Source organism: Taeniopygia guttata, chromosome 3 (assembly GCF_048771995.1).
Source record: "Taeniopygia guttata chromosome 3, bTaeGut7.mat, whole genome shotgun sequence".
NCBI classification, from domain to species: domain Eukaryota; kingdom Metazoa; phylum Chordata; class Aves; order Passeriformes; family Estrildidae; genus Taeniopygia; species Taeniopygia guttata.
In genome coordinates, this window is record NC_133027.1 from 62,896,046 (window position 1) to 62,913,365 (window position 17,320).

Below are 17,320 nucleotides of genomic sequence, written 5' to 3' on the forward strand. Positions count from 1 at the left end.
GCTGGTTGGCATCTTTTCATTCTCTTAGGTAGAGTGTGTGTGTGTGTGGTGCTGCACTATTTTGGGAAGGCATTAAAGATACAGGCAATAAAGATACAAATCCTCAGGGATGGGCCCTGGTTCATTGACTACTATAGCTATAGCTTTGTTGTTTTCTGTGTTGTACGAGTCCTTTAGAAAATTAAAGAGAATCTAATTTAAAAGTCTAAACATCTTTAAATAAGTTTGGATTCAGATTTCCATACCAACCTGTTCTGTTATTATAACTAGGGTATGGAGGAAAAATCTAGTTCTGCACCATTTCTCATTGCTGTCCTGTCTCCTGTGGCCTTGGAGATACAGATAAGGGGTTTTTTTTTTTTGCATTTTTTATAATGCTTTTATTAAAAACCTTGTGAATACTGCACTGTAAGTCAGCTAGTAGGTCTGAGACATTGTTAGCAAAAATCCCAAACTGTAGACAATTTGAGTTCACCAGTTACCTGATTTGTTGGCCCCAAATATTTCTTTAACCAGAAGATTTTATTCATGATTTCACTAACAGCATTTCACTGAAGCAAAACTTGAAACTTTCTGTTTTCTCAGTACTTAAAAGTTTGTCAGGCATTCCACAAACCTTCTTCTTCAGTTGTGGGATCTTGAACAGTACAGAGTATGTAGGCAATATCTTGTTATATTAATGTAAATGGCTAATACCCAGCAATCTCTGAAGTTTTGTGGGGATGATAATAGATGACCCACACTAAAGACGACTGGCCAGTCTGTTAGGTTGGTTTCAGTGATTTTTTTCCCCTCCATAAGTTCTCTTGCTTCTTGTTGTATCTGGCTGCTAGAATATTTTTTTACATTGTATCTTTTGACCAAAATTACACTTCACAACTTCTGTTGCCTACAATCATCAACTATTATTAGCCATATTTTGGTTTGTACACAGAAGTTGAAGATGCAATTTTGATCTTTTGAAAGAAAATTATTTTACCTAAATTATTTAACAGACCTTTACACCTAGCTGCAGCAGAGAAGTTTGTTTTTAATTTGTTATATGGCTGTGAGTGCCTATTGCTCATAGCACACAGGCTTATCTGTTGCCAACTTTTCCGCAGTTTCTAAATTTCTGGATTGTTGAAATATAATTATTAAGTGAAGACTAGAACAGAACTTTGAATTTGTTCTTTTATTAATTGCTACAGTCCAGAGACTTTGAGCTGGGAACACTGCTGGCCATGCTGTAAGCCCAGGAATGAATCTCTTTTTACACATGTTGATATCCACCAACAGACTTTTCCCAGGCTTCATGCTAGTTCCTTGCCAAAACATTGTAATTGCACTGGCAATTTCCATTCTTAGTTTTTGGGTGGATATGCTTCTTAAACAGTATGACAATGTTCTTATAGAGCAAGAACACAATTTGATTTTTCCCCCTCCCTGCCCCAGCAGTGATTACACATACTGAGATTACAACTCAAATTGTTAACAAACGACATCCAATGAATGTAACCTGTTTGAATTTAATAGTGTCCACCTGCTTGAAAAATCCAAAAATTTTCAAAACATAAGAAAACCATGTACTTGCATACTCATAGTCAGCTAGGCATGGGGACAAATTGTACGTCTTCTTCTAGAGGGGTGCAAGAAATGTCCATGTCTATGAGTAAGGATGAAGAATTGTGAAGGAGTGTGAAACCTAGGACACCTAAGCATTTGTTTAACTTTAAGCCCAAGAGAACATCACTGAAATCACTAGGTTTATTCTTGCACTTAACAGTAATTATGCCTTTACAGACCAGCTTGACTTCAGACTTCTCTGTACTATACTGAATATGCAATTTTACCCAGCTCCCATTGATCAGAAACATTGTACAGCCCTTAGTAGGTCTTAAGTGATATTAGACATTCCATTAGAGAAACATTGTCTCCATTACCATTTAGAATTTGAACATTTTAAAACTATCATTAAAATACGTAGCTTTAGAACATACTTTTTTTTTTTTCATATATATAGCCGATGGCTACTTACTGGCAACTGGTCATGTATTAATTTTCAGAAACTTGTTTCCTGAATATGATTAATGACTCACATCTCCTTCATATCTCTTTATTCCAGATGAATGTTGTATGGATTCTGAAATGTGAGACATATGCTGAACACCTAATTGGGCTGCCAATGGCTCAAAAATATTATAAGTTCAGAAACTCAGGTAATACAAAGTTTGCTGCCTGGGTATTTCACATTTACAAACCTGTGATATTCAGGAAATAGAGCTTATATTGTTATTTTAGCTATTAGAACTGGTTACATTATGACAAATCAGTTATTTATTGGAGATTGTTAATACATTTTGGCTTTTAATGCAGAAAATACAACATGCTCTGCAATGTGTCTTCCATTATAAAGAAGAAAAATAATTCAAGGATGAACTGAAAATTCCATTGAATGTTTCTTCATACAGTCTTTGAAACTGAAAATAATTTTAAAATCCCAAAAGTTGTCAGACATTTGCAGAAAGAGAGGCCAGCTGTGACTGGAAAAAGCATCCCGAAACAACCCACCATAAACTAGTAGGAAGATAAGAGCTGCCATTGTTTCAGCCAGATGAGAGCTCCATGTAATTTGTTGTCCTCAATGTGTGGCCAGTTACACCACTTAGGGAAAGAATTTCCTCTTTTTGTCTCCTATAGTTTTTCTGTGATACACCCACTTCTCACAGTCAGTGAGTTGTTTAGGGACTGACCCTTAATCATCTGCACATATATAAGCTTTTTTAATTGCCAGTAATAGACTACTTCACACCTAATGAGGCGAATCTTTTTTCAAGACATTCATAGTCTGGTACCCCACAGCATTCTTCTGCCTCAGATCTACACTTTTGCTATGTGCTTTGTTAAGTGGGGGGTTTGGCCTGTTTTAAATCTGCTAAACCTCATCATTTTCTTGATGGGAGCGGGGAGGGGGGGGAGAGGGCACCATGTTATTTTTCAGATTGTGCCTGAGCAGAAGAGTATTTGGTGTGTGCCACCTGGACCTATACAGGTGTAGCACTTTTTTATCCCTTTTATTTCTGAATTACTCCTGATAACAGTGCTTTCATTGGTCACTGGGCCGATAGTTTTGCTGGACTGTCTGCAATGTCTTGTAGAACTTTTTAAACTCATAGTAGGTATAGACATGATGCTGAGTTTAGAGTTAGCTTTCTCCCTGTTTTGTGCTTGCTGACAATGAATTTTATTTTCCTTCTATGTCCTACACATGTGAAACAGTTTCAGGTATTATAGAGATTTTAATGCACTGTATGACAAATTGGTTAAGACTGAGAAAACTGGTAGAAACACTTCAAACTTTTATTTTACACATCCTCAAACTGTTAATCCATTAAGATATTTATTCTAAATAATATTATTTTTATTTCTTACATTCCAGCAGAAGTTTTGATGATGTTCTTACTGAGAATTATTGAGAACAATATTTCTCAGGAACAAATCAGTCCAATACAGAAGTGAGAGAAAATTTAAAGGCATAAATTATCTGTTAATTTCAGTGAATCACAATTTTAGAGGTTTTGAGCATCTACTATAATGCACATAACAGAATTTATACTGCTGACTTCAAAGCAAAAGGCTCTGATGAACCTCAATGCTGAAAATTTTTGTTAAGCAGTTTCATAGATATTTATAAAAGAAATTGATCTTAAATTATTTATTTATTATCCATTATTACAACACTTGAAACAACACTGACATCTGTTTCAACTCTTTTGGTAGCCAAAATAATGTATTACTGTGCATGAATAACTCAGTGGTGTGAGACTCAGGTAACCAAAGGATGCTCTCTAGGTGTGTCAAACATCAAGTTATGACAACAGCTGTGTAAAGTTTGCTTTGAGCTTGTTCAACCAAATGTTTATTTGAACAAAGTGGACCCAACTTCAGAAGCAACTATTTCCTAGCAGTGAAGCTGTTAACTCATTTGTTAAAAATGCCTAACACCTAAACTGCAAATACCATGTATGTCAGTACTGCTAACTCATCTGTGTGCTTTACTAATTATCTACAAATCTAGTATTTTCTTACATTTATAGAGATAATTATTGATATTTATCTCATTTCTGACAAAAAATGGCAATTTAGGAGTAACTGCTTTCAGATAGATGATTTATCAAATTATACTGCTTACACATGAATTAGATGGAATCAGCCTGGATTACATTTGCTCTTGTCCATATTCATGACCTTTCAGTTGCTGAGTTTACAAACTTTCATAAACCAAAAACTAATTTCTAATTCAAGTCAGTAGTGTGAAGGCCTGGAAAGTTCAGAAATGGGAAAGAACTTCGGAAAGTCCAAGACATATAGAAAGCAGCTGTGGTCTTTCAGTAGGTGGCACACTTCCCTCTCAGTCAGTTGTGGAGGAAAGTATTTGCAGGATGCTTGGGGCGCTTGCCTGTGGGAAGATTCCAGGGATGCAAAACCAGGAAGGTAACTAATGTGGTTAGGAAGGTTCCCATGACATGTGCCAGAGGATTTATGAAGATAGGACAATATGGTGAAATTCTAGATAGCTGCAACTTAGTTAATGCAATTTTTCTTATCCAAAGTGCCTCTGCCATTTTGAGAGATCTTCTTTACTCTGTTTTCAAGTTGTCACTGCTCGCTGTTAAGAGTGGTCTGCCCCTCTGCTCTCTCCAGCCCATACATAAAATTCTCTATGCATGAAGCACTGGAGGTTTCTTTGAGTTGGAAGGTGATGCAAAAGAGTTGCCTGTTTGAGAAGAATGTTAAATGAAAGGCTATCAGAGCTAATGGGAATATAAATAGGTAAGCTTTTAGAAAATTAAGTCACTTAATAGTTCAGGTTATATATAACTCAGAAGTTGCTAAATCATGCCATGTTTTTGGCAGACTCTTACTTCAGTTGTTCCTATAAAAAATGGGGCAGGGTGAGGGGGAGAACTGAGTCCAGTATACAAAATCTGCAGGAGCTAATACTTTATATTTAAAGAGAAATAACCAGGGCTTGGTAACATGTTCCACTTGTCAGTAAGGCAAAATATTTTTTCCAAATGCCCAAAAGTCTTTCAAATACTTAACTGGGTTGTGATGTTAAAAAGGACAAGCAAAGAGAACCTGGCTATAGAACTTGCAAGCTTTATCTCACATGAGAAGTGCACATAACCCAATGCCTGAGTTTGGAGTCAGCAGTGTAGATTTTCCTATTCAGATAGTCAATTAGTTATGAAAAAAAAAAAAAAATGAGTACAAGTAATCAAATTTTATTAAAAAAAATTTTCCCAGGATTCATGGGCTTTAAAAAAATGTTCCCATGAAAGGGCATAATTTCAGAAAATTCTGCCTTCTTCATTTTTTTACCCTCTTCCAAGGTCAAGTGATGACATGGTATTATCAAGTTGTTGATGCACACAGCATGTTAGTTCTGCATCTGGAAATACTTTATGTGGAGAAAATAACTTTTTTTTTTTTTTTAAGGAAATCTCAAGATAGCAGAAAAATATTTTTCCTTCAGGAAATACAGCCATTTGTTCATTACCAGGCAAACAGGACTCCCCTTCCTTTGGGCCCTCTGCCAGAGTTATTTACACACAGGCTTGTTCAAGCTAACCACCTTGGCTTCGTGCTCCTTCACACCATTTGATACTGTATGAGATTGGAGCTGCTGTGGATAAAGAAGTGCTTCACTGTGACTCCTTTGTGTTCCATGGAGGAGTCATGGGCACACTCCCCTATGAGGAAAGATTACCCTTGTTTACGTAGGAGAGTAGACAAACAAGATACAGCAGCCTGGATTCAAGGAACACATAGGAAGAGATGTTGAGAGGGTGAACTGGCAGTGTCTTTTTCTCTTTTCTCAATTGATAAGATGGCACTTGAGCAAAAGGAAAGCAATGTGTACAAATTACAAAGTGGAATGCTGTGGCTGGAAATGCATTCTATGTTATTGAATGATTAAATGATATGTGAAACTCATAGCTGCTAGTTATCTCTGAGAAGAGCTTTAGATGGGTCAGTAGAAGGTAGCTACCTCTTAAAGTAAAAAAATCAGTCACCTGAATTAGTACTGCTCTTCAAATAGATTTTATGACATATTTGACATCCTAAGTAAAGCCAGAAGCAAATGCAGCTCTTTTAGTATCCTCCCCAGCGCTTCTGGTCCACCTTGGTTTCCCTTCTCACTCTCCTTGCTGGCCCCAGAGGCACTGAGTATGTTCTCTCAGGCTCTTCATGCGTCCTTGGGAGGGACTGGTGGCTGGGACCCCCACCCTCACAGGCCTTTCATCACCCAGCTCAGGGCCCTTCTCTCTCTGATGAGCAGAGAAAGAGCAGGTGCTCCAAAGAGGAGAGCAGAAGCAGGAGTATACCCACCTCTTCCAGCTTTGGAAAGCCAGCCCTGTATATCTTGCATACTTTTCTACTAAGTGCAAAGAGCACTGAGTGCAATGAGGGCATTAGAAAAGGAAGTGGTGTGGGCAATGGCAGCAAGAGACATTGCAGTCCAGGCAGTTGGAAAAATGAGAGAAGGAATATGGGAGGAAGTTCCTGTAAGGACAGTGTGTTTTAAACGTCACTGATAGGAAACTTCTGGTATTTATTTATGAGGAAAGCCATTCACAGGTAGTTTCCCTTAGATTTTTCTAACTTAATCAGACCTTAAGAAATAGGATCTAAACAGCAAAATAACACCATTCATTTTGTTTTGCACTCCTACCCTGAGACTTTCAGAAAATTGGATCCATTTGGTCCATTTTGCTTTACACTGCTCACAGTGAAATCAGTAAATAGGTATCAATGCCTTATATAAAGGAATTGTCTGTTTTGCTGCAGTTCTATCTGTAGCAACTTTGTGAAGAATAGTTATGAGCTTGTGGGTACAGGTTTGGGGACAAAGTTATTTTTTTCTTAAGAAAGGATGAATTACTTTAAAATCATTAGCTATTTTAGAATTAATGGTTAACATTTCAATTCAACTGCACTATTATAGAAAAATTATGTAATGCTTTCTATTATCTAATTTGAGAACAGCACAGTTTACAAAACTGATGGATTCTGTGTGCTCTGAGATCAAACCAGGTTTTCAGAATAATGTATAGTGTTTAATAATCTGCGAACATCATTGCTGAATATTATCATTGTATATTGTGTTTGCTGTGAGCTGCAGCTGTGAAGGCCAAGGTGCTTTCCAAGCAGTAAGAATTACTTACTTTTTTATGAATCTGCAAAATCTATATTTAAATAACAGATGTAAATCTTACATCTGACAGCTCCCTTAGTTCTCTTCTTTGTTAGAGTGATAGTTTTATTAAAAGCTGCGTGTAAACATAGGAAAAAAATCTAGAGGGAAATGATAGGATGGTATGAAGCAAGGACATCATTATTAAGTTATGTTGTTGCCACGAGTAGGCAAGAGAAAGTGATTCAGATGCCTCTCTGTGGAGTCACTGGCAGGGGTCTGGGAGGAAAACTACCCTGGTGTCCCAGCTGCAGTCTCCCTATGGGACAGTGCTCCTGCCTCATGCTCCCCTTGGGAGGGGAAAGGGGCATCGGTCGGGGATGAAGATCAGGCTATACTCAGTTACATCCACTCCCCTACAACTCTGCACAAATGGGGAGAGGGGTAAAGGAACCCTGTGAGGACCTCCTGGCCTCTGGCTGGGGAGGTCTCCTCCAACCTAAGGATCCTTGCAGCTGCAAGTTGTGCAGCTTGTCAAAACCTGCTCTGGGGCTTGAGCCAAACAAATTTTGTAGAACAGTGAGGGTCTCTGAGCACAGGTATAGCTTCACTCTCTCCCCTGGAAGCACCAAAGTGCTGAAGAGTTGTAGCTCTAGCACATACCTTGTATAGCCACAGTGAAGGAAATGGCTGCGGCTCAGATGGTGCAATACTAAGAGAATGTGGGAAAGCACACACAGTATAGCTTCTTGAGGTAACCAACATAATTGGAAAAAGACCCTTATTTTGAAAAGCATTATGGAGAAACACTTTTTTACTTTGCTTTGAGACTGGCTGTAAATAAACTCCTATTTTGAACACTGAACCTTGTTGCAGTACCTTCTGTGGGCTGGTCTCTGTGACAGTAAAAATGAACTTCTGAAGTCTTGTGAGAGGGAGGAGAGAGAATGACAATGCTGGGCATATACAAAGAAGTCAAAGGTGCTGGTCAGGAGTCTGCAGCCTCCCAGAGGGGAAGATACTGGCAGCCATCATTTGGGGGCAGAGATAAATGCTGCTGTTGTAGAAAACAGCAGATGGGAAAACCTCAATTTGAAACAAATCCTAAGCACTTCCATTTCCCATTGACTTATTCTAACATGACATCAAATAAAGATCACAAGCCCAAAGTCAATATGTTTGCTCAGACAGAATAATTCCAGTCAAACAATATTCAGTGTCAAGAATGACAGTATCACTTACACCAAAATCAGGAAAACAAAGACAGACATGCTCATGGACCTAACAAGGAGCAAACCCCTCTTTGTCCAGCCCTCTCAGTATTGAACATGCTTGTAGGAGCAAGTCTTATTTGTAAAAGAAGTCATAATTTATCATGAAATAATGGTCACATGATCTTGTGCCTATATAACTTGAGGGAAACCCCAAGAAATCCCTAGACTCTCCTTCCTGCACCTCCTGGACAGAAGCACTAGGAACCTGACTCAGAGATCACCAAAATTAACTGGGGCCAAAGACCACAGTAGAATGAGAAGATTTTTATTAATAGATTCTATGCCCTTCTATGTCCCTGTATCGCCAGCTCTGAGCACTAAATTGTTATTAGTCCCTAAAAGATGCAGGAACAACTTAAAATTCTTAGCTACTAAAATTATGAAATAATGGTTTTATTTACTCTGGCATAAGAACCATTGCTTTCAGGATTTATGTATAAACTTTTTCCTTTCCATCCATGTGACTGATTTTTTTCTTGATGTCAGTCAAAAGAATAATCTCAGATATCAAGTATGACTTTCGATGTCACCGCGACGGTGCTGCGAGTTAGCATCACTTCGAATCAACTTCCAGTAGCCTGTAGACGCGGCTGAATGGATTCCCTAAAAGAAAATTAGCTCTAAAAAGTAAGTGAAGACCTGCTGTCAAAAACCCAGCGGGCGCCGATGCCACGGCAAAGCCAAACTAGGCGAGGCCAGGCAAGGGAGCCCCGCACTGCCGGAGCGGCCGGGAGAGGGAACCAGCCGGTTGAGCTTCACTCTCCGAGCAGCCGTGGCAAATCTCAGGAACACAAACGCTGTTCTCCGGAATCGCGCTCAGCCTTCACTAACGCAATAGACGGTGTGAGCGGCAGGACCCGGAGCGTGTGTCGGTGCGGAACCACGGCCGGGTCCTGCTTCGGCGAAGGTTCCGAAAACCCTGGGGGGGTTCCCGACCACCGCGGAAGGGCGGCGGGATGTCTCAAGGAAGCAGGAGCTCCGCCTCGCCCGGCCGGGAGGGTATTTCCCCTGCAGCGCCTCTCTGCTCCGGGGCCGGGGGCTGCTCCGGGAGAGCGACCCCGCCGCCAGCCCCGGCCCGGCCGCACCCCGCCCCGGGCGCTGCGGGCCCCCATTGGCCGCGGGCAGCCCCGTGAGCGGCGGCGGAGGGTGCGAGCCCCGTTACCCGGCACGGCGCGGCGGCCGCCCGCGTCCCCCGCCCGCCCTCCCGGCGGCACGGCTTGCTCCCGGGGCCGGCGCTGCGCTCCGCTCGGCCGCGGCGCCGACGGCGAGCGGGTGTTGCAATAAATGCGTATGTCTGCGGCACAGCCCGGGGCGGCGCGGCGGGCTCCCTGCCCTCCGGGACGGCGACGAGCCCGGCCGGGCCGCCCTGATGCGCGCCCCTCCTCCAGGGCCACGTGCTGAGGGGTGAGCGGGGGTCGGGGTGGTCCCCGCCCGGGGGAGACCCGAGCTCGGCTGTGAAGCCGGGGCCGGCGGCCGGCACGGGGAGCCCCGGCGGTGTATTGTTCTCCTTGACAGATAACGTGATCTCGGCCAGGCGAGAGCGAGGGGGTGGAGGGGCCGGGGGAGGGAGAGAAAGGAAGCGGAGGGAGGGGAGGGGGCAGGAGGATCCCGCGTCCTCGGAGGAAATTCTCAGGCCGGGAGGACGCGCGGCTTGCGCACGGCAAGTCGGGACTGGCTCTCCTGGGAGTTCCCTCGGCGGGGAGGGGGAGGGGAGCGGCGATCTCCGCCGGCGGGGAGAGGCCGCGGCTTCGCCCTGCGAGGCCCTGCCTCCTCGGTGCGCGCCCTCCCCGGCGCGGAGCTCCCGCGGCTCCCGCCCCGCACGGCTCCCAGGGCGGCAGCGCCCAGCACCGCGCCCGGGAGCGCTCCCGCCGCCGCGCGGGGGGACCCGGTGACGTCACGGGCGGCGCGCTCCCCGCGCTCGCTCCGCGCTCGCCGCCCTGTAACTTCTGTTCTGGGAAGTGGTGCCAGGAATAGCCCGGCGGAGCCGCCTGCAGCGCGGAGCGCTCCCTCCCGCCGCGGCCAGGGCGGGCTGCGGCTCCCGGGCCTCCGCCTCTCCCCCGTGCAACACCAGCCCCTCCGCCACTGTCAGGGAGATGGTGATGAGCCTTTCCAAAAAGAGGGAGAGGAATGACCTGCCTTAAGATAAACGCGTGAAGCGGGCGCCCCTTGGCCGCTGGAATATCTCTGTCTGTCTTTATATATAAAGAAGCACCGCGAGCCGCCTCACTCCGGGCGAGCCCTTAGCAAAGGAGCAACACGAGCGCCCGGCGGGATCAGCAGCGGCAGCAGCAACAACAACAAGGGCACCGGGAGGGCTTCCCTCCTTCCTTCTCGGTGATTTCCCAGGTGAGCAGCACCGGCTGCTGCGGGCAGCCCCCTCCTTCCTGCCCGCCGCTCATTCCCTGTCACCGGCACCAGCTGACAGCCGCGCCGGGGCGGCGGGGCTCGGGTGCGGGGCGCCGCGGGGCTGGGGTCGGGCCGCGGCAGGCAGGGCGCTCAGCGGAGCGGGGGGGTCTGCGGCCGGCGCCCCGAGTGCCGCCCGGGGCTGCGGGGGTAAATGGAGGGCAAGGCGGCGGGAGGGCGCCGGCGGGGAAAGCCGGCGGGGCTGTAAAACCGCCGGACCGGTAAGTCACCTCTGTGGGGGCTCCGGGCGCTGGCAGGCACCGGCACCGTCCCCGGGGCACCACGGCCGGCGGCCCTTCCCGCTGAGCCGGCGCAGGAGGGGGACACGGCGGGGACAGGCCTTTGTCGGTGACACGCCGTTAGGAAATGTGGGGAATACCCGGCTTGTAAGTGTATGCAGATGAGGAGAAGGCTGCCTTGCGTAATCCCCTCCTGCGGCGGGGAATGGGCATGGTCACCGCCGGGGAGAGGCGCCCGCGGGGGGGCCGGCCCGACGGGGCACTCACCGCGGCCTCCGGCGCCCCGCGAGCGGATGGGGGGGCACCGAGCCGGGGGGGGCCCCGGGGCCACCCGGCGCGGCGGAGGGCAAGGGCACTGGAGGTGGCGGAGGGAGGGGATGTGCCCCGGCTGCCAGCGCGTCCCCGCGGGGGTGCCGGACACGGGGGAAGTGCGTGTGTGTGCGGGGACACCCGGCACCGCGCCGGGTGCGTGTGCGAGAGTGCGTGTGCGCGCTGCGCCGCGGTGACTGTTCCCTGAAGTGGGTGGGACGTTGGCCCGTTCCGGGAATGTTCCATGACGTGTAAACGCCACAGGAAGGGGGTTAACGAGGGGCTCGGCCGGGGCCGCCGCCGGGTCCCTCCCTTTCTCCCTCCCTCCGTCCCCCCGCCCGCCGGCGGGGCTGCCGCGGGGGCCGGCGGGGGCACGATCCCTTATGTAATGCGGGGTACGTGTGCGGCCGGCGGGGATTATGTAAGCGGCACATCCGCGCCTGTCGCATAGGATATCGCATAGGATACACCACCGCACGCCGGCTCCGCGCCGGGAGGCGGGCAGGGGCGGCGAGCTGCCCCGCCGTGTCCCCGCCGTGTCCCCGCCGTCGGGGTCAAGCGGCGCGGGGGAGGCGGGGGAAAGCCCCGGGTTATCCCGGGTCATGCCCCGCAGCCCGCCCCGACCTTCCTGCCGGGGGCTGGCGCGCCGCACGGCCTTCCCTCGTGAGAGGGAGCCCGGGTCGGAGGGGACGGAGGGCGGTGATGTCCGGGCTCCAGGCGTGGGTGTCCCCAGGAGCTCCGGCCCGCGGGTGGGGAAGCCGCTGGGAGGCCCCGCCGGCCCAGCACGCGTGGCCCGGGGTCCCGGCCGGCCGCCGGCCAGCACATCTTGTCTCCGTGGGCAGGCGGCCGGGGCTCGCCCCAGGACAAAGATAAACCTTCTCAGAGCTTAATTTCCCGGAAAAGGGTTCTGTTTTTCTTATTAGTTGGCACTAATGGTCAAACTTTTTTTTTTTTTTTTTTTTTTAAATGATAGTTGCAGAAATACAACTTCTGCTGAAACACTAAAGAGTTGGGGGATTTTAGGCAATAATTCTTAAAAATCTTTTTAAACTAAAGAAGTCGAAATACTAATGAGTTTCAGCAGAAATATTTAGCTACAGAGTTTCTCTTGTTTCATTTTAAAGTGAAGCCTACTTTAATATTAAATCTGTCTGGGTTTGTACATTATTAAATAATAGAGGGAGCACTGAACGTATTATGCTGGCTTAGTCAAGTGTGTCACTTTTTCTTTATTTTTTTCTTCTAATGAATTTATACTGAGAGCTGTTACGAAAGAAGTAAACAAAGTGGTCAGGGTGGCAAAAGAGAAGCATTGCTGGCTAGGTCTCTTATTTTTCTGCTTCCCGGAGCTGCCGGTGCAGGCGTGTGTTCGTGCAGCTCCCAGCGCAAGGGGGCTCCGATCATCATCATCAGGAGTTCTGGGGACACCGGGTAATTGGAGTAATTACTAGATTAAAGGAACTACTGGTCTAACGAGGTATAAATTCAGTGGGCCCACTTTTAAGTTCTGTTGTTACTGTGGATTACCACTGACTACCAGAGGAATTTGATCCTCAGGTTATCAGGAAACGGTGTGGAATCCTCAATATTTTGGTAGTGAAGATGATATACAGACATGCTAAAAAAGTGCATCTGTTTTTCAAAGATAGGAGACTTTCTGCATGTTTAGTTTGCAGCACGTGGGCATATTTAGATAGATGCAGCGTGTCCTGGGGTTTATACTTACTCTTAGATGTTAAATCTTTCCTGATCCTTCCACTCAGGAGATACTTCTGAAACTTCAGGTATGGATTATCTGAAACTTTCTTCATAATTTTTTTTTTGCTTTGTCTCATTTCTCAAAAAAATTAAGTGTTATAGAATAGGCTGAGAGGGTTTTTTCATGCGAGTTTTAAGAAGTTACTACTGTCATCTGCAAGTGTATCGAAGATTACTGTGGTCTTCAGTTGTGCAAAGGTGGCAGTGATACATTACAAAATCAGTGTGTAATTTATTTTTTTGATTGAACAATCCGCATTTTTAATGTTTTGTAGTCTGTTGTGTGGATTTTATTTTCCAATGGCTGTTGGGCATAGCAGTTCTACGTGTCCTGACTGAGGTGACTTCTTAAAATCTCACTGCTATGGATTAGGATAGAATCGAGCCGCACTTGTCTCGAAGCACGAATGTAGAGGACTTTTAATTGTGTATCTAAGTCCAATTGTGTGGCAACAGTGCAGAATGCTTCTTTATAAAGGCAGATTATTTGATTCTCAAGTGACTAGATTGCCTCATATGTGAGATCTGTTTACAAACCTTCTTGTTACTATGAAGACAAAACAGAGAGCCATATGCATTCATGTGGTCCTTGCTGAATAATGGTACATGTGTCTACTTGAGTGTTTGGCAGTATATCATGTTTAGTTTATGTGGTGGCACCCTACAAGGCTATTCTTTTTTGACTTTTAACTATTTCTAATACCATTGGCTGTACTCAGTTGCGTGAGCAGATTTATGACCCTGCTCTGCATGTTTGTAACTAAGCTGGACAGTTTTAAAGCAGGACATTTATTGTTGAGCATTTTGCCAAGCTTACTCATTTGTTTAGGTGCTTTTTTTTTTTAAAAAATAAAGGTGAATTGGATTTAAACAGAAGTGAAAGTAATGAGTACCATTTTGTATGTCCCTCTGCTCATCATTTTTGGTCAACAGCAGGGGGGCAGTTTCTGTTACTGCTTTTGTAATTTAACCATATTGGGTAAGGTAGTGGGAATATAGGAGCTGTGTGCCCAGCAGAAGTGGTTTACTTAGTGAAGTACTGCAATACTTACCCATCAAAGAGAAGAATGCTTGCAATTTAAGAGTATTCCTGTATACAAGTCATAGTAATGTATAAGTCACAGTAATGTGACTTGGATTATGAAATATGGCTTGCCATCCTTCAAATTTGAGTGTGGTGGGGTTTATAATAAGCTGTGGTTGGTTATATTGATAGTTATCTGTACAGCTCAGCAAGTACTACCTGCTTGTAGTTGATTCTGCCTAAGGATTGCAGGTAAATTGCCAGAGCTGAGTACTGACTTCCTCTGTCTTAGGTCCCATCACAAATCAGGCCCATGAAAAGTTGGTTCTTCATGTCAGTGGTCTTCAAACAGGGTAAAAAGAAAATATTTTTATCCATTTTACCTCAGACTGTCAGTATGTGGTTTTAAATTATTGGTCCTCCAAGCAGCAGGAATGCATTATTATTATTATTCTTACGGGTTAAAGGCTTCAGGAAGAGTTAATTGTTAATACTTTTGGGAGTTGAACAGGAGTGTTGAGTGCAGAGGCTGCATACCTTTGTTATTTGAAAAAGATCCGATAAGTTATGAGGAAACTGCTTTAAAAATTCTTTTTTTTTTTTTTTAAAGAGGCAGGTTTTTTTTCAAGATTTCTTAAACAGCATCTCTGAAGTAGTATGTTACAGATTAAATATTTTTTAGGTTATTTGGCTTTCTTCTGTAGTTTAACCATTTGTTTGAGGTTTTTTTTTTTTTGTTTGGTTGGGTGTTTTGTTTTTTTGTTGTTTTTTTTTCCCCCTTCAGTAGAATATCTAGCAGTTGCTAAAAAGTGAAGAAACAGCAAGGGGAAGTGTAACCTAGATGGAAAATAGAGAATAGTATTTTTCACATATTCAGTCAGTAATTTGGGAAGCTACATTTAAATAAAGCAGCACAGAATTATGATAGAACAATGAAAGTTTCAAGCCGGTTGTACCATTCTGATAGGAAATAGCAGCTTTGTACAGCCTTGTTTCTCTTCTGAGTGCTTAAAAAAATTATAAGACTTTGCAATGACTCCCCTATTTCAGCAGAAAATATTAAAAAGTAGTTCATTGTGGCCATATTTTAAATTCTCGAGTGAAATTAGGACTTGTGAAAATGCTGGTCTGACAGCCTGAGAGAAAAAACCCACTGTAAATAGAAATATTAGAAGTTTTTCCATGACAACCAAATAGCAAGCCCCTGTTTAGACTTCAAGAAATCATTAGTGAAATTAAAGAATATGTTAATGTCTGGAAACATCTGGGGTTTTAAATTTTTTTACTAAAATAGCAAGAGGGAGGTACCATGGACATCTTATTTCACCATTCTGCTTTGTTCATGGATTAAACAATTGGCTTTACTCTCCCTACTCATTTGTAGTAGGTTGTCCCCGGTAAGGTTTGTCCCTGAGTCTCTTTCCCAAAGCCAAGAGCATGGAAAAGGTGCGGGAGGATATAGGTAGGGGGAACAATCCTACACAGTGTTTCAAAATCCCCAATGTAGAATAAGAAGACATTAAAGTACCATACGCAATTTTGTCTGTCTGCATATGGCTCTCTGTTTTGTCTTCATAGTAACAAGAACATTAGAGTCAGCCTTTTTTTATTGTCTTGTGATTAAATTCTTGCCATCATTGATACGGTCTAAACCTAAAAGCTTCTTCTTGCTCTGAGGAAGTATTGTGGATTTTGGATACTTGTTTTCATTCGTCTTTCAGGCGCATTCTGTACATCTGCGAAATGGTCACTCTGTTCTCTGTATGCCAGGGTAACAGCAATGGGGTGTGGACCACTGGTTTTGGTCACAGTGTTGCTTATGTTTCCGTATTTCCTTGTTCTGCCTTGGATGTATCTCTTATTGTTTTTAAACCTGGGTATCGCCTTTTACTTGAATAAGCAAAAACGTGTGCATGCTTTTTTCCCCCTTCACTTTCTCTGGATGGGAGTCTCAGGGCATACCTACCCAAAAATGTACCACTTGAGTGGTTTTCTTAAATAATACAGTGCATAAATATGGATTTAATTATCTGTTGTAAATTCCCCTGGTACATGATTATACTGATATGACCAGTTTGTATAGTGATAATGTTCCCTTTTTCTGCATTTGTTTATCCACATTCTATCGCTGTCAGTGTAAACTTGGTCTCAGCAGAAAAGTTCTTTCTAGATATGACATGGTAACCACAAGTAATGTAATAATGTAGTAGATAATGAGTTTATGGCCGCTTCATGTACACATGGGTTTGTTTTGTTGCACCTCAGTTTGTGTTTTACAGAAAATTATTTTCTTGTTCCGATTTTGTTTCTGTTAGTTGATAGTTCTGCCCTAATACAGTTAAAGAGTCTGAAAAATGCAACTCATACAATAAATTTGATCCTGCACACCCAAAAAAGAACAGTAAAGAATACATTTGTTCTTAAATGGGGAGGTTCACTTAATTGCAGCTTAAGTAAATAGTAATAAACTGCTGCAGCTCCAGCTAAAACCTTTGATTTATGTAAGTTGCAAAAAAGTGGGGGGGAAAGGGATGTACAGTATTTTTTGAAAGGCATAGCTTAATTGCTGTTATGTCACACAGGAGAAATTCAAGGTTTGACTGCTACAGAGAGTTGCTTTTTCAGGTAGTAGTTTATTGGAAATTCCATACACAGAAAAGCAGCTAGGTAATTTGCATGTACAGTTCAGTTTAACAGAGCAGTGAAAAGTAGAGGATTGAAGAGGAATTGAAATTAATGTCAGGTGACATTTTAAAAGTAATCAATAAAGTAGAGTTTGACCCTCTTCATAAGAAAATACTCATAAAAAATGAAGCATAAAAATTTCAAGTTGTTTTCTGTAATTTATGATGAGGTTTAGACTTTTGTGGCTACAAAGAATAGTATTGCTAGAGAAATGCAAAAAGCTGAAAGAAAATTCCAACTGCACAGTGTAAAATATGATAAAACATCACGGGATTTTTTGAAATAATGTTATTCATTGAGCAGGTTTTCCATAGACCAACATCTGTGCTTAGGTAGAAAAGAGCTCTAAGTTGAAAACATCTAATGGCACAGGATCAGGGTTATCAAAATTAGTCTTATTAGACAGTGGGGTATTGTTACATGTCAGTATGGTTTTTTTGTCATTTTT

The 17,320-nt window shown here is 44.1% G+C and overlaps 2 protein-coding genes across 10 annotated transcripts in view; one reads left to right on the top strand and one right to left on the bottom strand.

Annotated features, from left to right (window-relative positions):
• Window positions 1-350: 350 nt before the first annotated feature.
• LOC140683525 (uncharacterized) overlaps window positions 351-17,320 on the bottom strand; it is a 56,661-nt gene continuing 39,691 nt past the window's right edge. Inside the window, exons 2-4 of the mRNA XM_072926123.1 lie at window positions 12,663-12,823; window positions 11,088-12,290; window positions 351-9,057 (exon numbers count right to left, since the gene is read on the bottom strand). Of these exons, the coding sequence (XP_072782224.1) occupies window positions 9,008-9,057; window positions 11,088-12,290; window positions 12,663-12,823 (1,414 nt within the window). The 3' untranslated portion in view covers window positions 351-9,007. The remainder of the gene's footprint in view (window positions 9,058-11,087; window positions 12,291-12,662; window positions 12,824-17,320) is intronic.
• Window positions 10,402-17,320, top strand: part of HIVEP2 (HIVEP zinc finger 2) — a 137,028-nt gene continuing 130,109 nt past the window's right edge. For 5 of the 9 annotated variants that reach the window (XM_030268093.4, XM_072926999.1, XM_072926998.1 and 2 more), the window contains exon 1: window positions 10,402-10,800. The gene's annotated coding sequence lies outside the window, so the exon portion shown is untranslated. Of the gene's footprint in view, window positions 10,801-11,675; window positions 11,801-12,862; window positions 13,190-17,320 lie in introns of those variants that run through there. The other 4 variants (XM_072926997.1, XM_072927001.1, XM_030268092.4 and 1 more) reach the window with 2 other exon arrangements.